This window comes from Eschrichtius robustus, chromosome 2, assembly GCF_028021215.1.
Source record: "Eschrichtius robustus isolate mEscRob2 chromosome 2, mEscRob2.pri, whole genome shotgun sequence".
In the NCBI taxonomy this organism is placed as follows: domain Eukaryota; kingdom Metazoa; phylum Chordata; class Mammalia; order Artiodactyla; family Eschrichtiidae; genus Eschrichtius; species Eschrichtius robustus.
In genome coordinates this window covers 130,531,080-130,559,025 of record NC_090825.1, presented here as the reverse complement: position 1 = coordinate 130,559,025, position 27,946 = coordinate 130,531,080, and the positions used below count along the sequence as shown (strand labels likewise).

Below are 27,946 nucleotides of genomic sequence, written 5' to 3'. Positions count from 1 at the left end.
TCCCGTTGTAGCCCCAGCACCTGCTGCAGCGACGGCACAGAGTCATTTCATGAATTTTGCTGCATATATGAATATGAATGAAATCAGGACAAATGTAGAGAAAAACAAATTCAGCAGCACAAAACTCAAGGTGAAGAGAACCCAAACGATACGGTGAAAGTGGGGAATGGCCATCCCGACAGTTGTGGTGGTCCTGGAAGCAAACTAAGGCTTCGAGAGAGATGACAAGAAACGAGGAATAGACGCTGATGGGCTCGTGTCAAGAGTGGTACGTTGCAATGCAAATCGGGTCAGGGCAAACGGATCTCCTTGACGTGTCTCCAGGACTGGCGTGGTGTGACAACGCAGGTCAGAGTTAATAAGCCCATCATAGAAGGAAGAGCTGGGACCTTGGTCTCAATGGTGAGAGCCTCTACCATGTGTACTAACGGGCCCTGCAATGTCCACACTCCCTCCAGCACCAATCACTGCCAACAATCTGTTGATAGCTCCACAAACGCTTGCTTGCTTAAGAACCTCCTTTCAGGGAACCCTTCAATGTGTATGTTTTTGTTTGTTTGCTGATGGGGAGCTGAGTTGGGGGAAATGATGTCAGCGAGATCATATCATAGCCTTTCGTTTCTGCACCTCATCATTCCCGGCGGCCCACAGTTCATCCAAAGACAATAATCCCATCCACGGCTACATATCCTATTTTTTTTGGAAAACCAATATTGTTTGGAAATGGGGAGGGGAAGGAGAATAGAAAGAAACGAATGAACAAAGACCCCTTTTGTTTTTCCTAATAAAGATCTCCTATCTGGGCAGTGTAATCTGGAGGCAGGTCTGCCACCCTACACTCTCACCTTTCTCCCACTAGTGCAAAAACACCTCTATGTCTTCCTCATCCTCAAGCCAAGCCTCCACATTTGAAGAGCTTTTGGAGCCCCCTGGAAAACTCCGCAGTGCTCTATTTGCAAGCAGGGCCAGGATTATTCCGGGGCCAACGTTTGCCTTCACTCTAGTCCCCAGTGCTGCCTGCCCAAAGCTCTGGATCTTATTTCAAGAATTCATCTGCTCCAATTTTGTCTCCTACTCGAGGTCTTGACCCTCAGCCAAATTAAAATTAGTTGCCCTGAGGATCCTGGAAGAGGCTCATTTCAGAGGAAAATGCCTTCTGCCAGGCAGCGCCAATCAAGCCTGTAGTTAGCATCTATGAATTTCAACTCTGAGAACTGCCTCTGCTCACGTGGCCCAGAGAAATCCGTCTTTCGCGATGGCCCATATTTGCCGTACTTGAGACAGGCCTCTCTATAATTCTGAAGTTTTTTCTCTCAAATCTCATTTTTAAAACAATCACTGCCGAGTAAGTTTTTCTTCCAAAGCTGCCTTGAGAATTTCTTCTTGCAACAAGAAGAATGATTGCTTTTCTGAAGAACGCAGGTTGCAAAATCTGACAGCTAATGTGCAGGACTGAGGGGCATGAGGTAAGTGTTCTCCTCTGGGTTCCATGCCCGATTCACTGAGAAAAAAGGGCAACAGTCAGGGGCCTCAGTTCTCATTCCTGTCTGTGAAATGGGACAGTATTCATTCTCTTCTCTATCTTATTAGGGTTTGGGAACGGTACTGCATTGGGTTAATGTTTTTGCTCTCTGGAGAAACAGATGTTACTTGGTGAATGTCATTCTTACAAAATTTACCTTTTCTTTCTCAAGATTGTTACAGTCTTCTTTTATTGGGGGAGGGGGAGTCACGTTATTTTCATCACTGAGTACAACACTGAGGAAATTGGGATATTGGAGCATAAACCATTATGGTCCAGGATTGGTCGTGTTTGATAATGAGCTCTCTTTAGCAAGAAGTTTGCTCTTTAGTACAATGGAAAATGATGTATTGAGAAGCATCCTGGGGGGTAGAAAACAGTAATGTGCTTCTGCAGATGTTTCACATTCACAGCTAAGACGAGGGGACAGGCTGTAATGGGAGCATAGAGTGGGGATTCTTGTCTCTCGTCTGCAACCAGCTGGCCACGTGCTCTTAGTCGAGCTTGTCCACTGCTCCAGGACTCAGGTTTCCCATCTGTACAATGAGTAGGCTGTTACATCTGCAATTTTCACACATTTTTAAGCAGTGGAGTTCCTCTTAGTGAACAATTTTCCGGAAACCAAATATAGACCATGCCAGGAGAGGTACGTGAACCCCACCTGCACCTGTGAGGTTCTTCACAGCCCTCACAGCGCTCCCTGACGCATTCCTGGGCCCCCTACTGCTCAGAGGCACACGTTCAAAGCCAGTAGCCTTGGATGACCTTGAAGCTCTTTTCTAACCCAACAAGTAGAACTGCTGTTTCTAATCTGGATGATGCCGGGTTCACTCTCCCTCTGGAGGACTAATGCCTTGAGAGGCTCAGAGATGGATCCTGCCAAGTGCTATGGGTCTGCCCCCTGCTTCAGAAAACAGGCGACAGGGACCTGAACCTGAAACCCAAAGACGCGGGCCAGCGCCGGTCACCAAAGGAACCGCTGTGTCTTTCACAGCCACATCTATCTCGCTGACTGAAGACGACCCTGTTGCGAGGGACGGTTTCCCCTGTGTGTGGATACAGCTGTAGCTGCCGTATATTTTCCCTTCTTCTCTGCCCCCCCTCATTCATTCATTCACTAATTCACAAACATTTATTAACCACAAATGGTCTAATGAGGAAGGCTAATAATAGGTCAGCAAACAGCCCTGTGACCCCACGTGGAGAAGAGAGCACAGCGGCAGGGGTGGGGGACCCAAGTGAAGATGGAGTGAGAGGAGCCAGCCGTGGGAAGCGCTGGGAAGAGGATGTCTGGGCAGAGGGAAGAACACGAGAAGACCCCAAGGCAGGATGGAGCCTGGCGTGCTCCAGAACAGAAGGCCCTGCGGTGGCTGGTACACGAAGAAGGGGAGCCAAGCGCAGAGGGCGACCCTCACGGCTGTGGCTCTCAAGAACCTGACGGAAGGCTCGGGTGTTCACCCCGAGGAGCAGGGGCTGTGTCTGCCGCAGCACAGTAAATGGACATCAGTTAATGACTTGAGCAATGTGCTCATTTATATTCATTTTCACCACCTGGCTGAGAGCCCGTGGCCTCGGGGTGGCGGGCCCAAACTGGGGGAAGGATGAGGTTGGGAGAGGAGGAGGGGTAAAGGACGAAAGGCAGGAAAGGCAGCGGTAGAGCACGGGTCTGGGGCTCTGAGTCCACGGGTCTGGGTGCTCTGCTCACTGGCTGTGTTAAGTCTGGGCAAGTCACCTGACCCCAGCTCCTCATCGGAGACGCAGAGACCCCAGGGCCTCCCTCAGAGGCTGTCGTCAAGAATAAATGAGATAATGTATGGGCCTGGCACATAGAAATGGTCCCCGAAATGGTGAATGGATGGGGAGACAATTTAGGCGGAAGGTGGGACAATAGCACATTTATTTAGTGCTTTACAATTTGTAAAGCCCTTTCACCCACGGAAAGGGGGAGACCGTACCTCCATGTCTGTACATTTATCCCTGACACCCACTCCAACAAACCAGGCATAAATAATGTTAACAGTAATAATGATAATACCAAGCTTAAATGTTTATTTCTAATGTTCACTTTGTGCCATGTACTGTCCTAACCACTTGACATGTATTAACCCACTTAATTGTCATAGCTACCTAAGAGGTAGATTCCCTTTTACAGATGAGGGAACTGAAGCACAGAGAGATTAAGTGACTGGGTCAAGGTCACAGAGTTAATAAGTGACAGGGCCAGGATCAAAGAGGTAACTATTGCTAAAGAATGGTGCTACAGACACAAGGAGACACACCCACAGGTGACTTCACAGACCTCGCTTCAGGGACGCAAATAAATCTCATATAATGGATGCTATTGTAACCATGGCGGAAGTGCTAAGGGAACAGAGGAAACGAGCTCTGATCATTTAGTTGTCAAACATGTATTAAGCACCTACTATATGCCTAAGGAGTTGAGGATATGTAGTGAACAAGACCGATGGGGTGGTCCCAGCTCTCAGAATGTGGAATCTGATAGAGGAAACACACGACAGGCCAATGTTTACACACACAATGCTCACATGTTACACTTATTTATATTTTAATTCTGATGTGATAAGAGCAAAGAAGGAAAAGTAAAGGGTCCCATGACAATGAGTGTATGTCAAGAGTTAGGGGAGAGGGCTTCCCTGGTGGCGCAGTGGTTAAGAATCCGTCTTCCAATGCAAGGGACACGGGTTCGAGCCCTGGTCTGGGAAGATCCCATGTGCCGCGGAGCAACTAAGCCCATGCTCCACAACTACTGAGCCTGTGCTCTAGAGCCCGTGAGCCACAGTTACTGAAGCCCGGGCACCCAGAGCCCGTGCTCCATAACAAGAGATGCCACTGCAATGAGAAGCCCGCGCACTGCAACGAAGAGTAGCCCCGCTCACTGCAACTAGAGAAAGCCCGCGCGCAGCAACGAAGACCCAATGCAGCCAAAAATAAATAAATAAAATAAATAATTAAAAAAAAAGAGTTACGGGGAGAATTAGAGATGGCAGGAACTGAGTTCAAAATGTGTGTGTATCTATATGTGTGTACACACACACACACCCCGCCACGTAAGTGGGGTGTAGTACTAAAACGGGGCGGCAAGCAGCTCAGCTTTGATTATTCTGGAGTGTACTTAGATTCCCTCTCTTCACTACTTATTAGTGCCTCTACAAGAAAGTGAGAAGAGGAAAGGGCTTCTCTTGATTTTGCTGCAAGTGGTGAAAGCTCTGATGCAAAGAATAAGCTCGAGACCATTGGCAGGAGGGCAAATTCTTCTTGGATTTCATTTGTGGCTCCACCTCTGTGTCTCTTAAACCCACGGGTGAGGCTCATAGCGAAGAGGCTCCGCAGTGTGGTCTAGTGGTTAAGATCATGTGCGTGGGGTCAGACAGACGTGGCTTAGTCACCACATCACCATCTAAGAGCTGTGTGACCAAGGGCAAGTCACTTAACCTCTCTGAGCCTCAGTTTCTGCATCTGTAAAGTGGTGTGGCAGATACTGTAGGTGGGCTGTCCTGATACCTTCTCTAATCCACTTCTTTTCCTATTTCTACTAAAGAGGCCAAAAATCAGAACACTCACGTTCCCAGCCACCCTTGCAGATATGGGTGCCCAAATGTCAGAGTTCTGGCCAAAAGCCTCTGGGGAGACTTTCCTGAATAAGAAGGCAAAGTCTTCAAAGGAAGAGGCTTTGTTCTCTTTGCCCTTCCTCCTTCTTCCTGCCTGGAAGGTAGAATTCCCAGAGGTACAGCAGCCATTTTGTAACCATGAGGATGAGGAAGTGGGAAGAGAGAAGAAGTCTGGTTCTCCAATGATAGACTCGAGCAGCTGTACCAATCCTGGATCTCATTATCAAATGAATGAATAAATGAATAAACCCCTTACTTGTTTGAGCTATTATTTAAAGTTCTCTATTATTTGCAGCTTAATGCACTTCTACACTGATACAAATGGGATAAAAACAGAACCTATTTCACGGGTCGTTGTGAGGACTAAGTAAGAAACTTGTGTTCAGTGCCAGGTTCATGGCCTCAAGCACCAGTACATGGTGGCCCACATGGCTGGTGCTGCTGAAGATGGGAAAAACCTACCACCCCTTTGGCAAGTCACTGAACGGAGTGTGGAGGGTGGGAAGCTGGGTGAAATGGGCCCTACCTCGGTCACTGAAGTCGTCCACCAGGACAATCTCGGCGATCAGCTCCGGGGGCGAGCGGTTCAGCACGCTGTGGACGGTGCGGAGGAGGGAGGACCAGCCCTCGTTGTGGAAGGGGATGATGATGCTGGTGTTGGGGAGCGTCTCCAGGTAGCGCTTGCTGTTGCAGCTAGAGGGAGACACGGGGGGGACAGGGAGAGGACAGGTTCAGCTCTCATGTCGCCAGGAGAACTCACGCACGTGGTTCAGCTAACTGCAATTCCTACTTCTCCTCCAGGCTTCAGGGAATGAGTGAAAGCTGGGGACACCACGGTCACTTCACAACTTTCTTCTACTTGGCGTCCCAAAGTCCTGCCTCTAATCCCTGCACACAGAGTGCACAGGGATACACACACACACACACGACCCCCCCACCCAGCTTTGTACACGAGCAGTTACAGAACAACAACCCCCAACAGTGATGGAACAGCATCGGGGTTTGGTGCTTTACATGCACTAACTTGTTTATGCCTCAATTGTGATAGGAACATGGTTGTCCATCCTCATGATTCCATGTAGAAGATAGCCCTTCGGTAACACTCTTGTCTCTCTCCCCACCCCTTGCACATTCCTCTCTATGGAGGAGAAACCATGTGTCCTTAAACCTGGAAGAATAAACTGGGCTTCACTGGCTTGGCCCCTCTTCTCTCCCTCCCTGGGCTCTGTGGGCAGAGGGCACATTTTCTCCTTTGCTCTCCACCAGCCCCACGGTAAGCTTGGGGGCAGAAGGCCCTGTTCCTGTGGGCCTTTCATATCATGGTAATACCCCAAAGAATTAACACGGTTACTTAATATCAGCAAATATTTAGTTGGTGTTCAAACTTCCCTGATGTTTTTGTGTCTTATTACAGCTGGTTTGTTTAAATCTGGATCAAGACAAGGCCCACATTACTGCTTTTAGCTGATGTATCTCCTAGGTCTCTTTTCCCCTTACCATTTATTTGTTTAAGAAACTGGGTCATTTGTTCTATAGTATTTCCCACAGTCTGCATTTTGCTTCCTGCGTTGATGTGGTGTCTCTCAACATGTTCCTCTGTCTGCCCCACTTTGCCTCCTGTAAACTGGTAGTTAGACCTAGAGGCTTGACCTAATTAGATGAGATATTCTGGCAGCCTCTTCATAGGTGCTGGTGTGAGCATTCCTTGGGAAACACATAATGTCCAGTTGTCTTTCCTTTTGTGATGTTGGTGGCCAAAGATGATTCGCATCTAAATCCTTTATTTCATCAGGGGTTTGCAAAATGGTGATTTCTAATTCTATCATTCTTTCTTTACTAGCTGGAATACTTCCATGGAGAAAAACTTTACCATGTCAACTATTTGGCCTACACTGAAGTACAGGAAAGATAGGCTGAGTTCTTGATTCTTAATTTACCGATTTTCAGAAGGACTTGGTTCCCTAGCATCCTCCAAAGATGGCCAATTACTTGTTTCCATTATGAACTCATAAATTTTAACATAATTAATATGTTTCAGTTCAGTGCTAGTATTATTCTTCTTGGTTTCCAAATAAGCCTATTTTTAGCCCAAGGCGGTCTTCTCAAGTTGGCTCCTAGTCCTTTGCACATGGTCACAGAGTACTGACAGCTTCTTTGTTTTCTGACAAAAGGTATCAAAAGATTCTCCAGCCTCAACCTGTATGTTTCCTGCTCTAACCTGGAATCAACCATTCTGCCAAGGAACCTTGGCTCTTTAATATTATCAATATAACCATTTAGATGCTGCAATATGGGCACTAAGTGCATTCATTACTATTATGTTGGTTATGGCTTCTACGCCTTTACAGTGGTCAGCACTACAAATATATTTGAATAGATATGAGTTTATGCTAAAATTTCATATATATATACAATTTCGTAAACATATAAAATTACAGAGTTTTACTAAACTTTAATTTTATATTGTACCTCTTTTTTATTGAGATATAATTCACATACCATAAAATTCAACACAAAATTCACCCTTTTAGATGTGACAGGGTGAGAGAGTGGCACAGACATATATACACTACCAAATGTAAAATAGATAACTAGTGGGAAGCAGCCGCATAGCACAGGGAGATCAGCTCGGTGCTTTGTGACCACCTAGAGGGGTGGGATAGGGACGGTGGGAGGGAGGGAGATGCAAGAGGGAAGAGATATAGGAACATATGTGTATGTATAACTGATTCACTTTGTTATAAAGCAGAAACTAACACATCATTGTAAAGCAATTATACTCCAATAAAGATGTTTAAAAAAATAATAATAAGAATAAATAAATAAATAAAATTCACCCTTTTAAAGTGTATAACTCAGTAATTTTTAATATATCCACAAAGTTGTACAACCATCACCACTATCTAATTCCAGAACATTTTCATCACCCCCCAAAAGAAACTTCATATCTATTAGCAGTCCCTACCCATTATCCACTGCCCCCAGTCCCTGGAAATCACGAATTTGTTTTCTGTTCCCATGGATTTTCCTATCCTAGACATTTTATACAAATGGAATCATATAACATGTGGCCTTTGTGTGTCTGGGTTCTTTCACTTAAGCATAATATTTTCAAGGTTCATTAATGTTGTAGCATGCATCAGTACCTCATTCTTTTTCATGGCTGAATAATATTCCACTGTACAAATACAACACATTTTATTTATTCATTCATCAACTGATGGACATTTGGGTTGTTTCTACCTTTTGGCTATTATGAATAATGCTGCTGTGAACATTCATGTACAAGTTTTGGGGTAGACATATGTTTTCAGTTGTCTTGGGTATATATCAAGGAATAGAATTGCTGGGCCATAAAGTAACTCCATGTTTAACTCTTTAAGGAACTGCCAACTGTTTCGAAAATGACAGCACCATTTTACATTCCCACCAACTATGTTTGAGGGTTCCAATTTCTCCACGTGCTCACCATCTCTTGTTATTGTCCATGTTTTTGATTTTAGCCATTCTAGTGGGTGTGAAGTGGTAACTCATTACAGTTTGGTTTGCATATTCCTAATGATGAATGATGTTGAGCTTATTTTCATGTGCTTATAGGCTATTTGTATATCTTCCTTGGAGAAATGACTAGTAAATATGTATTTCATTTTCATATTGTTCCTTGCTAGTGTACAGAAATATAATAGATTTTTTTTAACATCTTTTTTTTTTTTAATTAATTAATTAATTAATTTATGGCTGTGTTGGGTCTTCATTTCTGTGCGAGGGCTTTCTCTAGTTGTGGCAAGCGGGGGCCACTCTTCATCGTAGTGTGCGGGCCTCTCACTATCGCGGCCTCTCTTGTTGCGGAGCACAGGCTCCAGACACGCAGGCTCAGTAATTGTGGCTCACGGGCCCAGTTCCTCCGCGGCATGTGGGATCCTCCCAGACCAGGGCTCGAACCCGTGTCTCCTGCATTGGCAGGCAGACTCTCAACCACTGAGCCACCAGGGAAGCCCTATAATAGATTTTTTATATTGAGCCTGTGTCTTGCAACCTTGCTGAACTAATTTATTAGTTCTAATAATATTTTTTTGGTGTGGATTCCTTAGGATTTTCTATACACAAGGCAGTGTCATCTACAAATAAAGATGGTTTTACTTCTTTCTTTCGATTCTAGATGCCGTTTATTTCTTCTTCTTGTCTAACTGTCTAGAAACTCCAGTACAATGTTGAATAGAAGTGGCAAGAGCAGACATCCTTGCTTTGCTCCTGACCTTAGAAGGGAAAGCTTTCAATCTTTCACCATTAAATATAATGTTAATGTGCGTTTTTCATCAGTGCTCTTTATCAGGTTGAGGGAACTCCCTTCTACTCTCAATTTGTTGAATGTTTTTATCATGAAGAAGTGTTGGATCTTGTCAAATGCTTTTTCTGCATCTACTGATATAATCATATGGGTTTTGTTCTTTATCCTATTAATATAATGTATTACATTGATTGATTTTGATATATTGAACCAACCTTGCATTCCTGGGATAAATCCTATTTGGTCATGGTGTGTAATCCTCCTTATATGTTGCCGAATTTGGTTTGCTAGTATTTTGCTGAGGATTTTTGCATCTATATTCATAAGGGATATTGGTCTGTAGTTTTCTCTTCTTGTTAGGTTTTTGTCTGGTTTTACATATTCTAACTCTTTTGCTAAAAATCTAGGTTCTTAACATTAACAGTTGCTTGTTTTTTTCCTATAATATATAACAGTTTCAGAAAAGCAATAGTAATATTATTTCTAACAATATGATTACAGAAAATTTAAGATTCCTTTTGTTCTTCATTTCTTTTCATCTTTGGGGTATATTTCAACAGAGATGTTAGGGATTTTCCCAGGGCCCAGAAAAGGGGAGCTGAGGACCAGGCAGGCCAAGAGGGAAAAACAAAACTGCCCACCTTGGGACTTCCCTGGTGGCGCAGTGGTTAAGAATCCGCCTGCCAATGCAAGGGACACAGGTTCGAGCCCTGGTCTGAGAAGATCCCACACGCGCAGAGCAACTAAGCCCGTGCGCCACAACTACTGAAGCCCGCGCACCAAGAGCCTGTGCTCCACAACAGGAGAAGCCACCACAATGAGAAGCCCGTGCAACGCAACTTAGAGTAGCCCCTGCTCGCTGCAACTAGAGAAAGCCCGTGCGCAGCAACGAACACCCAATACAGCCAAAAATAATATATAAAATTAAATCTTTAAAAATATATAATATATGTGATAAAATCATTAGAGGAATGTTAATTGCAGAATCTCGACGGTGGGAATCTCGATGAGTGTTCTGTGTGCAATTCATTCAAGTTTTCTGTATGTTTGACAATTTTCAGAAAGAAATGCTGGGAGGAAAAAACAGGTCAGGGTCCACGGTCTCCTTAGCTTTAAATTCTACCTCTGCTAGAGGCACCAAGGGAAGCTGGGGGGTGGGACAGGGCAGGAATGAACCCATGGTGTCTGGCTGTGAGCCCAGTTACAGCTGCATGGACAGGGTGCCCCTAATTCTGCCAGTCCAGTTTTGATGGACAGGTCAGTCTCTCTCTTTCCCCTTATTTCATGTCCCCTCTTGCTCCTGCATCTGGCTGGACTGCTTTTATCCAGGCCCCACCTCCGGGCCCTCCTCCGCCTCTTCCCCCACCTCTCTAACCCCTTTGATCATTTCAGCCAGTCTTCTGGGGGAGCCTTTTCCAACTTCATTATGTCGACCTTCACAAATGAACGAAAGCACCTCTTCTTAAAAATCCCTTTCCCTTAATTTGGCTGCGTCCTCTGTGGCCAAGAAAGACAGGTGCTATCTAGTTTTCTACAAGAGTTCCTGCCTTCCATCCAATTTCACAGGAGGCTCACTCGTTGCGGCAGGGTTGGAGGGGGGGCTAGCTGTAATAAATTGCCTGGAGTCCATGGGGTGAAATACAACAGCGCTATTATGGCGCAGAGAGCCCTGGCTCTCTTGAACCCCAGAGCTGGGGCCCACAGCCTGCCGGTAGGTACACAAACACCATCATGTACTAAGGGAAGCAGACGATGCCACAACAGACTAAATTCACTTCTAGTTTAACCCAATCCTGGATTTAAAAATTATTCAGAACTTAAATAAAAGGCTCAGCCTTGATCATGTGCTTCTGGGGAGGCGAGGAGGGTCTACTCTTCTTCTCCCTCCTCTAACCATCGACTCATTTATTTACTAAATAAACACAAAATGGCACTTCGACTTTTGCCACAGACACTAGTCATTAGTTTGGTCCCAGCTTAGTCTACTGGTTTAGATAAAAAATTGTGTGCCATGCTGAAATGAATCTCTCCGGTATCCAGCAGGAAGCTTGGTTCCACAGACTCTCCCACAGGCCACCTCCCTGTTGGGAGCCCGTGTGAAAAGCCCCATTTCTCCTCCTCTTATTAGGCCTCAGATCACAACAGACAGAGGAGGCCTGGGGGTGGCAGGGAGGAAGAGAGAAGGCCACCACCCACTCCAGTGACACCCCCATCTTAGCTGTCACCTTTAAGACCTGTCTGTGTGTTGTGTCTTAAGAGCTCAACACTGGACAGTAGAGTATGCTCAGTCCTTGTATGTGTGACAAACACGAAGCATCCCTTTGCTCGATGCCTTCAGAGTGTGGTCTCCGGAACGGGGCAACTGGGGCACTGCTCCCAATGCAAAGAGGCTGGGTTTGGCTACAACCAGACAATAATAACCTCCTCCTTCCCCAGTTCATCGTGCCTGACGGTTTATAGAGCACTCTCCCTTTTCTCTAAGCTGCACCAACCCCTGGGAGGGAGACAAACCTGGGCGTGCTAACCCCGTTCTCCACATGAGGAAATGGAGCCCCTAGTGGAAAGTGACTTGGATCCAAGCCTCAAATCTAGAGAGTATTTACTTAAAAGAATGCTTATAATATTTTTCTTGATGACAAAAGTGGTAATTGCTCACTATGAAAGGCTGGAAAACACAGCAAGGCTAAAAGACAACCGCTAATGACTTCAACATCCTGACACCGGGGGCTGACCTCCATGAAACATTTAGGGTATGTCTTCCTCCAAGCTCTTCTCTGAACAAATATTTGTTTCTACAGCACGGCACATGGCACACTGACTTGATGGCCTCCCAGTGTCCATGGGTCCCCAGATACAGAGTGGGCTCCTGAGACACTTAGAAGGGGCCCTGCGGGGGCAGGAACGGGCAGAGCGATGCCCTCACAGAAGGTCAAAGCAGGGACACCATGACATTTCCATCACATGACATCAATCTTGGTGCCCCCTTGGCTCAGTATTTCTGGCCCCAGGAGACACCATAAAGGAAGAGGCAACTGTGGTACTTCAAACCTTACGACTATGAGCTGAGTGCAAAACATCCCACCCCTTGCCCAAGCACTTCCCTTGTTATCTGGTTCACAATCTGATGAGGTCCCGACCTCAACAGGACAAAGTTGAGTTAGATGTTCACGGTGTGAGGACCAAGAGGCACGGTCAGGGGTGCTCCTTGACACACTTTGAAATGGTGAAAAGAGTAGAAACAAAGTGAATGTTCATCAATGGGGAAAGATTAAATAAATGATGAAAAATTCGAACTAGAGAGTACTGATAGCAGTTAAAAAATAAGCTGGAAGATGACAATGATTATAAGAGAATATATCTGTTAAGGATTTCTATTCTGTTGGGCATAATAAGCACTTTCTAAGCACTTTATATGCATTAAGTCATTTAATTGTCACAATGCTCTTTATGAGGTAGGGACTATCATTACTCCCATTACAATGAGGAGCAAACAAGGCAGAGAGGTCAAATAAACAGCTGGTAAGAGCTGGAGCCTGGATTGAAACCCATCTGTCCTGTATACATAAATATTTTTATAGGGGTAATGTACTATTAATTATACAAGCAAAAAGAAGAATGAATAGATAAAAAAACAAAAACTGAGGGAACAAGGTAGGAGTCTGAAATCCTGGATTCTGGTTCCTGCTCTGCCATGCAACATTCCAAGTCCCATCTTCTTGCCGGACCCTGGGTTCCCCTTATGTCGATAAGGGAGCTGGACAAAGGGCAAGTCTGGCGTGCCTGCTCTGTATTCCTTCTCCTTCTTTTGGTAAGAGCATCCTGATTCTCCTTGGGGAATCTCCCAGCCCTCAATTTCACAGGGTTTGGCGGAGGTCCTTGCCTTGCCTTGAGGGTGGGCAAGAGAGCCTGGCTCAGCCAGGGCATCCCAGCTCCACAGCCCCCGTGGTTGGTTCAGGGATGGGCACCTGTAAATCAGAGTAAATCTTGGCTGAGACAGCTGGGAGAGAGGGAAGCTCTTTTCTGCTGAAAATGAACGTGGGAGGATAGAAGTCTTGATCTGCCTGGGGCCACCATACAGACTGTTCCCTATCTTAAAATGAAGTTAGCAGAACAGAAAACAGAGCCAAGAGCTGGAGAGAGACGTTCCTGCTGGCATCATTTAGGGACCTGGATCCAGCTCTGGCAGAAGCCATCGTCTACTCCTGGCCTTTTCAGTTACGTGAGTCAATACATTGTCTTTTCTTCAGTCAGTTTGAGTTAGGTTTCTGTCACTTGTAACTATTAAGGATCTTGCTGATATAACTGGATAATCTCTAAGCCCCATCAGTCACATGAATCTGTTTTGGAACTAAGGATGGCTTTTGAAGGACAGAGGCAGAAACTTCCCCAGGTGCTCCCTCTGACCTGAAGGGGGCAGCCTCTCTCATGCTGCAGGAAGAGAACTTTGATCATTCACCGACTAGGAGAAAGTGGCCTGGGCTGAGGCCTGAGGTGGGGGGTGGGAGGCAGTAGGAGGACTCACTGGGGATTGAGCAGCCCCCAGCTGAATATTCCCTAAAGGATTCTGAGCCCTTGGGCATAAAGATGAATCTAATATACTGGCCCTTAACATGCACCCTCAGGGCTTAATGCTGGAGCACTAGAATAAAAAAGAAAAGAAGTCAAAATCAAAGGGAAGCATTTCAAAAATTTCCTCTCCAAGTCAACCTTGAAAAAGAACAATCTAGTCATTTTGAAGGGAACATAAAAAAAAAAAAAATTTAATTCCCTAACATGGGACACTATCCACAGACCAAATTGAAATGCAAGTCCAGGGACTTCCCTTGTGGTCTAGTGGATAAGACTTCCCGCTCCAATGCAGGGGGCCCGGGTTCGATCCCTGGTCAGGGGAGCTAGATCCCGCATGCATGCTGCAACTAAGAGTTTGCATGCTGCAACTAAGGGTCTGCATGCTGCAACTAAATAGCCCGCATGCCGCAACTAAATAGCCCACATGCCGCAACTAAGAGTCTGCATGCCGCAACTAAGGAGCCCACATGCTGCAACTAAGAAGCCCACATGCTGCAACTAAGACCCAGCGCAGCCAAAATAAATAAATAAATAAATATTAAAAAAAAAAAAGAAGTGCAAGTCCATGAACACACCCAATATTGCACGTGCCTAAGGGAGCAAGAGTGCTCTGGGCCTGGTTTCAAATCCCGACTGTGCTGCTCTACAGCTGTGAGACCTGGGGCAGCTTTCCATCCCTTGCTGAGACTCAGTTTCCTCATCTGTGAAGTGGGGATGGTAACACCACAAGGATGACAGGAGAACTAGGTGAGAATGGACACTTAAAACAGCCACAAGGAGGGAGAAGTAGCTAGCTCCGGCCTTGCAGACAGGTAAATGTGGAGGAGAACTCACAGCAAAGAGAACGTTCCTGATTTCAATTCTCTTGGAATCAGGGATGGCCATGCCAGGAAAGGGCAAGGGGCTTCAGTAAGGGTACTTCCCAAGGTGGAAACCGTGGTAAGGGAAGGGGCATAAGCTGAAGAGACCCTCAGATCTGGATTCAAATCTCACCTTTGTCACTTAGAAGTGTGTCACTTGGGGAAGGTCACAGCCTCCCTAAGCCTCAGGTTCCACGTGGGTAAAACGGGGATAAAACTCTTTCGTATTAAGGCTGTCCCAAGGAACAAATGACATACCATACCTGGTATAGCATCTGGCTCAGAAATGTGAGTTTCCACCTCCCCGAGGCCACGGTGTAGGTCATTTTCCAGCAAATGGTTTAAGTTCAAAATTCTGAAATTCTCCCCTCTGTATTTTGTATAAAGGACAGTTCCTTATAATACAACATTCTCAGAAAGACTATGTCTTCTGGGCTCTGGAGCCCCCAAGAAGCTTAGTGGAAGTTATAAATAGCTCCAGGCTCTGGAACAAAAGGAAGAAACTGGATCTTAGTGGGCAGAGTGTGAAAAGCTCTTGCCCTTCACCCTCATCATTCCTCCAGATGCAGGTTTGGGCCCTCTCCTGACATACCCGACAGCAAGCCTTTTCTCTACAGCTGAGGCTCGGCTCCGCAGCCCTTCTCTCCCGCTCTGTGGGGGATGAGACAGGCGTGGGTTTCTCTTTAACACAGTCTGGCTGGAACCAGAGGAGCCGGAAAATTAGTGTGACAACATGTGCTGAGGCTGACACCTTTTTAAAGGTCCTTTTCCATTTAGGGGAGGCTTTGCTGCACCCACCTGCTCTTCCCTCCTCTCAACAGGCAGTTAAGAGAATAACAAAGCTTATTAGTATTAATTATGCACCTCTGCACCACCAGTTCATCACCAGTTTTGTGCCCCCTAACCTGTACCAGAGACTTCAGGTACAAGCAGTATTTAAAGGATCTTGGTTTGTGCAGTCTTTGCCTCTCCCTTCGAACTCACATTTTGGAAAGCCCTTTGCTCAGACCATATCTAGTTTTGAGACAGGTGTAAAAAAAACAACAACAACAGCAAAAATTTTTAAAGCACACAGGAAAACCCAACAGTTTCTTCACATGGCTGTCCCACTTGGTAAAACTGGTCCTTCCGCACACGTAACCTGCAAAGTGTTCCATGTGCTCAAACTTTAAACACAGGCTGACAGCAGGAAGGAGGAACTCTGGTTAATCAGTACGGTAGGTGAGGTCAAGAGGCCCGGAATTATCAGCCTGAGATAACAACCATAAGGACCACACCTCCCATTAGATGCCAGATGCCAGGCCAACAGGGTAAGGAGGAAACGGGCTTTAATATCAAGATTCTTCATGATTCATGACAGAGGAGAAAAGAAGAAACTAAAATGTAAAGAAACATGTTCAAGGATGTTTTTGCCATTGTTTCCAGAATGGAAACAACCTGTATGCCTGTCAACAGAGCAATGGTTGAATTTATGAGATTCCTGTGTAATATTATACAGCTATTAGAAATGTCTTAGAAAAGTGACCATAATATAAGCGAAAAAAGCTACCTGTAGGATAAAATACATAGAGTATGACCACATTTTTGTGGGGGGAAAAAAACCCCAGACCAAAAAACCCCAAACCTCTTGCTATGTCTCCATATGTTGCATAAGCAAAGGAAAAGTCTACAGAATGCTAAACTGATACCATTCACTACCTGGGCAGATTTAGGGTTGCAGGTGGCTGGCTAGGTGGGGGCACTATTGATTTTGTCCCCCAAAAAGGTGTGGAGAAGGAGGCTTACAATCAGGAGGGAGTTATGCTCTAGTCTATGTCACATTGCTCCCAAGGGGAGCTGCTTCGCTTTTCTTATCATCATGCTGCCCGTGATACCATCTTAATGAAGGGAGAGAATTGATAATTGTCTTTATCTTCCAGTCATTATTCTCTTTTTCCTTAAGTCCTTTCGAGGGCAATACCACTTAGAAATCAAACGCATCTCTGTAACCAATTTTACTGAGGGCGATTTATCTGCTCCTGGACAAGCGTATGTTACCTTCAGCAGCAGGAGTGAAAGGCAACTCAAGCAGTGTCCGGGCTGTGTCCATTTATCTAGCCAACCTTGCTCGCTACGCCTGGCCCAAGAACGTTCACGCACAAAGGATTCGAATGTAAAAATGTCTGCTTCCTTCCCTGTGAGGAATGGGTCTCGGTCTTGCGTGATGCAGCAGAAGGAGCACAGGCTGGGGTCCAGGTGTGAGTCTCCTTTGTCTTCTACGGGCTGTGTGAACTGGTGCGAAGAACTCAGCTTCCCTGAGGTTTAGTGTGCGCATCTGTAAAATGGAGCTAGTAATCCCCATTAGACACAAACGGTTTCAGAGAGGCCAGAATCACAAAAGAGTTGTGACAGAGTTTTTGTAAATGAGAAGACGATGCTGAAACATAAAGGAAAGAAAAACGTCGTCACGCCAAACCTCAAAGTGGGAACAAGTGAGCTGAGGCTGGTGGAGTGCTCAGCACGATGCCTGGCACACAAGCACTAGATAAATGGCAGGCGTTTAGTATTCATGGAGAACACAGCACCCATTTCAAGAAGGCTTAGAAAACGCGTCTGTTTGCAGAAATGATAAAAGAAAACAAACCACACAACAGCGCACGTGGATGTCGAGTGGTTTTCACCCAGCAAAAATCATATGGGATACATGCCCGTTTGATTTTCAGTTGACAGGCAGCCATCTTTGTGTATAAGCCATTTATCTCCGTAATTTCAACAAAAGGGCTGAATTCACTGAAATCTGTTTTAAAAATTACAAGAAAAGGAGTCAATTTGAGAAATTTTATTGGCTGCCATTTCATTTTAAGGCTTATGAGCACCTTTAAATCCCAATATTAGGTCTGATGGATCAATAACTGTTGTCTTAGAAGAAACACTATTGCTCAGAAGAGAGAAATTTAATTTCAGAGGAGAGCCGACTGAAGTTCCCTGTAGAATCAGTGATGCTACAGAGAAACCTGGACTTTTTCCTTTCCCAGCTCACAACTCATTCAGGCTACAGCCTCCTTCTGCCCCCCGCCCCTCCCTACACAACTGCCTTGCTAACAACCTGCCGAACTTAGGGAGTCTCGATCGCCCTCATCCTGAGGATCTCTGGGCGCTAATCTTACACTCAAGCACTCCACTACAGAAGTGTCAAGTGAGCTTACTCCACCATACAAATCATGACAAAAAGGGTAAGAACTGCTAATACATACTAAATACATCTTCCAAGCCTGTCACTGTTGTACAGAGGGTCTGACATACCTCCTGGCACTGTGTGTGTGTGGGGGGTGGGAGACGGGTGGGCCCAGACTCCAGCCATTCACTCCCATTGTAGATGGCAGAAGGTGTGCACCGCCCTCACTTTGACCTGAATGTGGCACACGAACTATCATCCTGCACACCACACCACAGACCACAGCTGATCCTGGGTCATTTTTAGATTTACTATCCGTTATGCCTCAGACATTTCTTGCTATTCAAGGAAGGTGAGTTAATTAAAACCACAATATAATATATAATATCATCAAAAAAGGATCCCACCACCATTTCCATTTTTCACAACACAAATGGCATCATTTATTCAACTGCCTACTTGACATCATCATTTGGATGTTTTTAGAACATCTTAACCTTGACTGAAATACAAATCTTGATTTCCCCCAAGCCTGCTCTTCCCAAAGTCTTTGTTTCTGTAATGGCAACTCCATCTCCCCAGTCGCTCTGGCCAAAAACCTTGGCATTATCCTTGACTCCTTTCTTTTTCTCATATCTATACTGTCTGTAAGTAAATTCTGTAGTCTGCATCTTCAAAGTATATCTAGAATGCGGCCACTGGTAATCTCTACTCCCACTGTGGTCTGAGTCTGTAATATACCCCTAACTATATTCTCCCTGTCTCTACCCTTGGCCACCTCAGTCTATTCTAACATAGCAACCAAAGGGATCCTTCGAAAATGAAAATCGGATCATGGCGCTCTCTGCTCAAAACCCTCCAGGGATTCCCATCTTACTCACTTTGGTAAAAGCCAAAGCCCCACCATGACCCTGACACTCCTCCAGCCTTGTTTCTCATCACTCTCCTCCTGGCTCACTGGGTACCACAGCCAAGCATGACGGTCTCAGGGCCTTTGTACTTGTTTCCTCTGCCTGCAGGGCTCTTCCCCCAGTTAACTGCCTTGCTAGGCCCCTCACTTCTCCATTTCTCTGTTCACATGTCATCTTCTCAGCAAAGCGTTCCCTGACCACTGAAATAAAATACACCTTATTCCCATCACTTTTTTTTTTTTTTTTTTTTGGCTGTGCCCCGCGGCATGTGGGATATTAGTTCCCCAACCAGGAATCGAACCTGCGCCCCCCCCTACAGTGGAAGTACGGAGTCTTAATCACTGGACCGCCAGGGAAGCCTCTCTCATCACTTTTTCTACCTCTTACTTTGCTTCTTTCTTTCCCTACATCACTGGAAAATAAATATATTCATTTGTTTGTTTATGACCTCCCCAGCCCAGTAGAATGTAAGCTGTAGGAGGGAAGGAAATTTTGCCCATTTTGTTCATTGCTGTTTTCCCAGGGACTAGCCTACACTAGTAGGCTAGTAAGTAATAAGCACCCATGGTAGGCACACAATAAGTATTTGCTCAATTAATGAGTGAATGACTTGCAGAGAAAGTTTCAACTGACTAATAGGCTTGAGATCTCTTCAAGGCAGGGACTGACATTTCATCATTTTAGTATAAATGAGTAGGAGGAGGCTGCATTTAGGTGGGCAACAGATCGGGGATGGAGGAATGAGAAAGGAGCCCCTAACACACATACACGGTTGCCTTAAATTCCTGATTTAATTAGCTCTGAATACATTCATGAGGTGTCCATGCAGCAGGAGCCCAAGAACACAGACAGCAGCTCTGCCAACAGCTTCCTTTGGTCCCCTGGGGTCCCACGAATGCACAACTGGTGATGCCTTCTGGGCCAGAAAAACTCAATTCTTTTACATCCCAGGCCTTTCCTGCTTGGGCTTTCATCACCATTCCAGAAGATTCCCTGTCTGTTTCTGCATATATTTATAAACATCAGGCTTTCCTGGTTCTCAACCCCCAGCAACACCAAGGCCACATTATCATGGAAGGAAGGTGGTGGTCCCTCAATAGGTCCTCAGCCTCTAGCTCTTCTGGGTCCAGGGAGTGATTTCCCTTCAGTGCTCTCCCTCTTCCTGATTCCCTACCCTTCTATCCGGATGTTGTGGATACTGCAATGCTTAGCAAACCACGATAACAAATCCATTTCCACCTGGATTCTATTATTTTTAATAGGTTTTTGGTGGAGTCTTTAGGGTTTTCTGTATATATAAAATCATGTTATTTGCAAATAGTGACCGTTTTACTTCTTCCTTTCCATTTTGGATGCCTTTTATTTCTTTTTCTTGCCTAATTGCTCTATCTAGGATTTCAATACTATGTTGAATAAGAGTGGTGAGAAGGGGTATCCTTGTCTTGTTCCCGATTTTAGAGATAGCTTTTAACTTTTTATTACTGAGTATGATATTAGTTGTGTGTTTGTCACATATGGCCTTTATTATGTTGCGATACGTCCTTTCTACACCCACTTTATTGAGAGCTTTTATCATAACTGGGTGTTGAATGTTATCAAATGCTTTTTCTGTATCTACTGAGATGAACATATGGTTTTTATCCTTCATTTTATTAATGTGGTGTGTATCACATTGATTGATTTGTGGATGTTGAACCATCCTCGAATCCCTGGAATAAATTCCACTTGATCACGGTTGTATGATCTTTTTGACGTATTGCTGAATTTGGTTTGCTAATATTTTGTTGAGGATTTTTGCATCTCTGTTCATCAGCGATATTGGCCTGTAATCGTCTTTTTTGTGTTGTCTTTGTCTGGTTTTGGTATCAGGGTAATGCTGGCTTCTTCACAATGAGTTGGAATGTACTCCATCCTCTTTAACTTTTTGCAAGAGTTGTGTAGAGTTTGTATTATTTCCTAAATTTTTTGTAGAACTCACCGAGGAATCTATTTGGGCCCGGAGTTTTCCTTGTGGGAAAGTTCTTAACATAATTTCAATTTCTTTACTAGATATAGGGCCATTTAAATGAATCATTTCTTCTTGAGTAAGTTTTGGTAGTTTGTATCTTTTAAGGAATTTGTCATTTCATCTCAGTTGTTGAATTTATAGGAACAAAGTTGTTCAGAATATTACTTTACTATTCTCAACAGTAGTAGAATCTGTGGTATGTCACCTCTCTCATTCTTTTTTTAAATTATTATTTATTTATTTATTTATTTTTGGCTCTGTTGGGTCTTCGTTTCTGTGCGAGGGCTTTCTCCAGTTGCGGCAAGCAGGGGCCACTCTTCATCGCGGTGTGCGGGCCTCTCACTATCGTGGCCTCTCTTGTTGTGGAGCACAGGCTCCAGACGCGCAGGCTCAGTAGCTGTGGCTCACGGGCCTAGTTGCTCCGCGGCATGTGGGATCTTCCCAGACCAGGGCTCGAACCCGTGTCCCCTGCATTGGCAGGCAGATTCTCAACCACTGCCCCACCAGGGAAGCCCTCTCATTCTTGATATTGATAATTTGTGTCTTCTCTCTTTTTTTTCTTTATCAGGCTGCTAAGACATCAATTTAATTGACCACCTCAAAGAACCAGCTTTTGGGTTCACTGATTTTTCTCTGTTGGTTTTCTATTCTCTATTTCACTGATCTCTGCTTTGATCTTTTAAAAAACTTCCTTTCTTCCATTTATTTTAGATTAACTTACTCTTTCTAGTTTTTAAAGTAGACGCTGATGTCATTAATTTGAGACCATTCTTCTTTTCCAATATAGGCATTTAATGCTACAAAATTTCCCCTTACATGCTGCTTTAGTGACATCCCACAAATTCTGATATATTCTGTTTCCATTATCATTCTGTTCAAAATACTTTCTAATTTTCCTTTTGATTTCTTCTTTGACCCATCTGTTATTCCTAAGTGAGTTACATAGTTCCCAAACATCTGGAAATTTTAAGACACTATTCTATTATTGGTTTCTAAATTTAATTCCACTGTGGTCAGAGAACATAATTTGTATCACCTGATTCCTGTTAAATTTATGGAGACTTGTTTTCTGGCCCAGAATATAGTTTATCTTGGTAAATGTTATGTATGCACTCGAAAAGATTGTATATTCTGCTGTTATTGAGTGGAGTGTTCCACAAATGTCAACTGGGTCACACTGGTTGACAGTGCTGTTCAACTCTACTATATCCTTGCTGATTTTCTGTCTACTTGTTGTATCAATTATTGAGAGAGAAGTGTTGAAATTTCATAATTGTGGCTATGTCTATTTCTCCTTGCAGTTCTATGAGTTTTTGCTTCATGTATTTTAAAACTCTCTTATTAGTTGCTTAACCATTTAAGATTGCTATGTCCTCTTGATGAATGATCCCTTTATTATGAAATGACCTTCTTTATCCCTGGTAATTGTCTTTGTCCTGAAATCTATTTGACTGATATTAATATATAGTCACTCCAGTTTTCTTTTGACTAATGTTAGCACAGAAGATCTTTTCTATCCTTTCACTTCTAATTTATTTGTATCTTTATCTTTAAAGTGTGTTTCCTGCAGGCAGTATGTAGTTGGATCTTGCTTTCTTATCTAATCTGACAAGCTGCTTTTCCACTAAAGTAATTACTATGATTATTTAATGTGATTATTGATATGGTTAGGTTAAAGTCCATCATCTTGGTACTTGCTTTCAATTTTTCCTTTCTGATCTTTGTTCTTTTTTCCCTCCTTTTCTGCCTTCTTTTGGATTAACCGAATATTTTTCATGATTCCATTTTATCTCCTTTGTTGGCTTATTAGCTACAACTCGTTTTGCCATTTGGGTGCTCCTTTTAGGGTTTACAGTGTATACTTTTATATACTTTTAACTTTTGAAGTCTAATTTCAAATGACATTATACCACTTTGTAAGTAGGAGAACCTTACTATATTACATTTCTCCCCTCTAACCTTTATGGTGGGATACATTTTACTTTTATCTATGCTTTAAACGCAAGGATATGTTATTATTTTGGGTTACACAGTCAGATATCTTTTTTTTTTTAAATTAATTTATTTATTTTTTGGCTGTGTTGGGTCTTCGTTTCTGTGCGAGGGCTTTCTCCAGTTGCGGTGAGCGGGGGCCACTCTTCATCGCGGTGTGTGGGCCTCTCACTGTCGCGGCCTCTCTTGTTGTGGAGCACAGGCTCCAGATGCGCAGGCTCAGTAGTTGTGGCTCACGGGCCCAGTTGCTCTGCAGCATGTGGGATCTTCCCAGACCAGGGCTCGAACCCGTGTCCCCTGCATTGGCAGGTGGACTCTCAACCACTGTGCCACCAGGGAAGCCCCAGTCAGATATCTTTTTGAAAGATTTAAACAGTAAGAAAAAATTGTATATATTTACCCACATAGTTACTATTTCCAGTGATCTTCATTCTTTGAGAATGAAGATCCCTTGCTGCTTTTGTAGCCTGTTGGGGATGTAAAGGCACTCAACAGAATCCAGGCCTATTATAATAATATGAGCTTATAAATTCTTTTGAGGAAATTGAGCACATACCATAAAGTAACCATGTTAATTTAACAAAAAGGAAAAATCAAGAAGGAGCATGGAACCAGGAATCTGGTAGACCCGGGCCTTTTCTTGTGACAAAGATGCCGTTCAGGTTCATTCATTACTGGAAGCTATATTCATCGACTGGAGAAAGCAGGTCAGGATTGTAGGCTGCTTTCACCCCCACCATGGATAATCTTTGCACGGAAGAAGCTGATCATCCAACGGAGGGGTGTGCCCAGGAACTTTTAGACCCGGGCAACTTCCAGCAGTTGGGACTCCGCTGCTACCAGCTCTGTGCCCTGGAGGGGGCCTCCATGTATGGCTGCCACGCAGCCCAGCAGGGCCCCCGGGGAGAAGAAAAGTGGGCCAGCCCACCAGCCATCCTTGTTCCTGCTCCCTTGGCAAGAGGGGCCGAGGGCAGGCCTGCTCAGAGCCAGCTGGCCACCTCCCACATGCAAACCCAGCAGGTGGGGCCGGACCACCTATTCTCCACTCTCCGTGGCTGCACGCTCCCTGGTGCAGCTTCTGGAGGAAGCACATGCAGCTGGCGCAAGCAAACAGCTCCTTGGTCCTGTCCTTGACAGGCTGTTGCCAAAATTCAGTTTGAAGGAGTAGAAGGCAAACATAAACCTCAGCTCCTGCCAGAGAAGTTGTTTAAGCTAAAAGCAACAGGAGGGACTGAGTGGCTTGACTGCTCTAACTTCTTCACACATTTCTGCTGTCAAACTGCAGGAAAGATTCTCCCACCCCACTTCCCCTGGAAAAAAAGAAAAGCTCTTCAAGACATCTGTCAACTCATTTATGAAAAGTCGGCTTCCCAATGGGATAATCCATGTGAGACAGTTTCTTGCAATTGAGTAAGCAATTTGAGTTTTTATCTTATCAAGATAAGTGCTGCTATTTGCCAATGTGGACTAATAAAGATTAAAGAGAGTTAATTCTTAACTTTCAGGTATTATAACATAATAGGATATTCTGGATAAGATTCCATTTCTCCTTGGTTTGGATCTTTCACATTTTTATTTCCTCTTTTTCACACCATTGTCCTTCTGCTTTCTTCCTTCCCTTCTTGATGTTTCCTTTCCTGTTCACCAATCATGCCTTAACCCTCCTTCCCCTCCTTTAGTGTTGGTATTTCTTCTTCTTCTTCCTCCTGCTGCCCTTTCTCCTGCTGCTCTTCACTGCTCTTCTACGCCTCTTCAGCTCAGCTTCAATGCTCATTTGCCCTGTGAGCCTACAGGATGGAGTGTGCTTAGTTGCATGCTTTTCTTTCCAATCCATCCCAGAACACTTTGCTTTTACAGAGACCTGCCCAACCAGGAAATTCCTTTGAACTCAGTGCCTTTGGCTTTTCTCAATAGCTCTTCTTAACTTCTGCCTAGAATTCCATTTGTTGAAAGGTGCCAGTTGTATAGGTGCCAAATATTTGAGGTCTTGTTATGTAATCAGAAACTTGGATATTTTAAATCAGGGAATTTTAGCAGTGCTCTAGTGCTTAAATGAGTCTTAATGAATACATATTCAAGGCTTAAAGCAAAAAAAACAAAACTTTCATGTGAAAAAATTAACAACAAACTATGGCAAATATGAAATGGATGTTTATAGATGTTCACATTAAATTGCTTATCAGAGCAATGTAAACAATTTTCTTAGCTCTGCAAAATTCCACTGTAGCCCCTTCCCTCAAATTGTGAAGTAAAGCAGCTTAATGATTTTATAAAATCCATCTTTACCATTAAAAAAAAAAAAAAAAAAAAGTCAGCTTCCACAACGGGATTCTAAAAAAGGGTGGGTGTCAGGAGCGTTGGATTTAGCGACATCTTTTGCCATCACTTGGATACTGGTTGGGTGGGTGGGCTGGTAACACAGGAGAGCCTTAGGCTCAGTTCACATCCACCCAGAACTGGGACTCCTCCCCTTAAACCCAAACTCTGAACCTCTCTGCCAGGTTGGTGAAGCCTATCGTCACTTCTCAGAACAGTGTGTACAATGAATAAAATAAAATAGATGTGCTTGTAAAGGAAACCAGTTAGACTGAAATACTGTTATCAAAATAATAAAAGAATTTGAAATAGAGTCATAAATGTGCTTCTTCATTAACACATTAAATGACAAGATCTAGTGGAAGTTCTAAAAACTACCTTCATTCCAAAGCAGTGATGAATATCTGTGACATTTCGAGATATCTGTAAAGTGATGGGAAAGTAAATGATTTCTTTTGGCGAAAATATCATAGGTGCTTCGTTGCTTACACTCATAACTGAAGGGAACACCAGATTTCAGTGAGAGGTTCATGAAAAGAAAAATGCAATGTTGTTCTCATCCAAGTTTACAGACCCTCCTGAATTCTATTCACAGACCTATCTGTGGGTCCTAGGACACCTTGATTATGAAGACCTTTCTTCTTCTGGGCTGTCGGGAGACAGCACTGCACTGGGAGACAAAAGGGTTTGTTCCCCGCCCCTGGCTCTCCCTCTAACAGCTGGGAGACTCGCCCCTTTAGTTGTTAAGGCAAAGCACCGTCTTGCTTAGTCCTCTACGTGCAATGTCCTCCCGCAGAGGCTGGTGTCGGGTGGGGGTGTCCCCTGGGGTTCCAAAGCACCCTGTGCCCACTCCCTCACTGGTTCTCACCTGTGGTGTAATGACCTGTTCCTGCCATCCACCCCCCGCTCTTGCCCAAAGCAGCAATAATGACTCATTTATCATTGTGTTCCTGGTATTCAGCACAGGGCTTGGTACACAGAAGACCATGAATATACATTTACTGGATGAACAGATGAATGAATGGATGAAAGCATCTCTCTCTCACTGTAAAAATATTCCTTATTTCACACCAGCAGTTCTCAACCCTGGCTATATGCGAGAATCACGTTCTGAGATTTCAGAAGATCCTCAGACCCAGGCTATCCCTCCAGAGATTCAGACTCCAGTGGCTGTGGTAGGGCCCCAGCTTTTGTATTTTTTTAAAACCACCCCAGGTATAGCCAGAGTTGAGAACTTACAGAACCACAGAGAAGTAGCTGAGGTGAGAGAATAATGCTCCCAGATGAAACTTCTTTCCCAGACTTAGAAAGATGAAATTAGTGAAGAATTCTGAACTCTGCGAGGGGCTAAACATATAAATTGAGTTTCTGACCCTCAGAGTCGGGTCACGGTTCTGAATCCAACAACATCAGTAATAGCGGAACTACATTCTCAGACTTAGGTGAAAAAAATCCCGGGCTTGACAGTGAAGACCACGAAATGAAGTGCAACCCCCCGAGCAAGCCCTTCAAGGCCCTCGCTCCCTCCCCTCGCCGCAAGAAATCCTTGCAAACTGGGCCCAGTCCTGGGCAAGCAGCACACCTTCCGGGTGGGGATTCCTAGCTGTGTGCTTTCCTCATCTACAAAGTGGAGATGATAATAAACACGCCAACCTCAAAGTACTATTGCAGGAACTGAAAGATGTAAGCGGGCAGAAAGCATTTTGTAAGTAGCCACACATGCTATCAAGATTCTTTATTATTACATTCTACCCACTGAGGCCTTAGAGGTGGAAAGACCTTATGACTTATGGATTCTAGGTCAGACTCCCTGCATGTAAATTCTAGCGCCACCTCTTAGCAGCTGTATCATCTCACGGTAACTATTTAACCTTTTTTTTTTTTGGCCTCAATTCCTTATCTGTAAAATGGTGATAATAAAGGTACCTATCTCATAGGGTTTTTGGAAGGCTTGGCTGAATTAATGCACTAAAAGTACCCTTGGTTCTGGGGCTGGTAGATGCAAACTATTACATTTAGAATGGATAAACAACAAGGTCCTACTGTAGAGCACAGGGAACTCTATTCAATATCCTGTGATAAACCATAGTGGAAAAGAATATAAAAAAAGAATGTATATATAAAAACTTCAGCTTTGCATCGGAATCCCCTGGAGGGCTTGTCAAAACACGGACGGCTGGGCCCCTGTGCAGAGCTTTTGATTCCGTAGACCTGGGCTGAGATCCAGCAATGAGCATGTCTAACAAGCTCTTAGGTGATGCTGCTGTTGCTGGCCTGGGAACCACACTCTGAGAACAGCTGGCTTAGAATAATGCTCGGCACACAGTAAGTACCTAATAAGTGTTAGCTGTTGTTATCTTTTCCCGGCTTCTAATTTCTTAGTCCCTGAGCAAAACAGTTTATGCTCCACTTCTACTCAGTACCACCTTCGTGAAGAGACAATTTTGAAATCTTCTGCTTGCAGTGGTTCCCAAAGTGTGGACCCCACAAACGTCACGTGGAAGCTTACTTGTAATGAAGTTCTTGGGCCCCGACCCAGATCTACTGAATCAGGGATCATGGGCGTGAGGCTCAAGGTCCTGTGTTCAAACTAACAGCCCTCCAGGTGATGCTAATGCACAGCAACTTTCAGAGGTACCCCTCTGCTAGAAAATCACCATGACCACTACAGTACTCCTATTAAAAAGGGGAGGCAGG

The 27,946-nt window shown here is 44.3% G+C and overlaps 1 protein-coding gene across 4 annotated transcripts in view; it reads right to left on the bottom strand.

Moving 5' to 3' along the window:
• The window catches only part of GALNT10 (polypeptide N-acetylgalactosaminyltransferase 10), a 335,391-nt gene that overhangs the window by 79,743 nt on the left and 227,702 nt on the right, over positions 1-27,946 (bottom strand). For all 4 annotated transcript variants that reach the window (XM_068536263.1, XM_068536262.1, XM_068536260.1 and 1 more), the window contains one exon: positions 5,678-5,844. In XM_068536263.1, the coding sequence (XP_068392364.1) occupies positions 5,678-5,844 (167 nt within the window). The remainder of the gene's footprint in view (positions 1-5,677; positions 5,845-27,946) is intronic.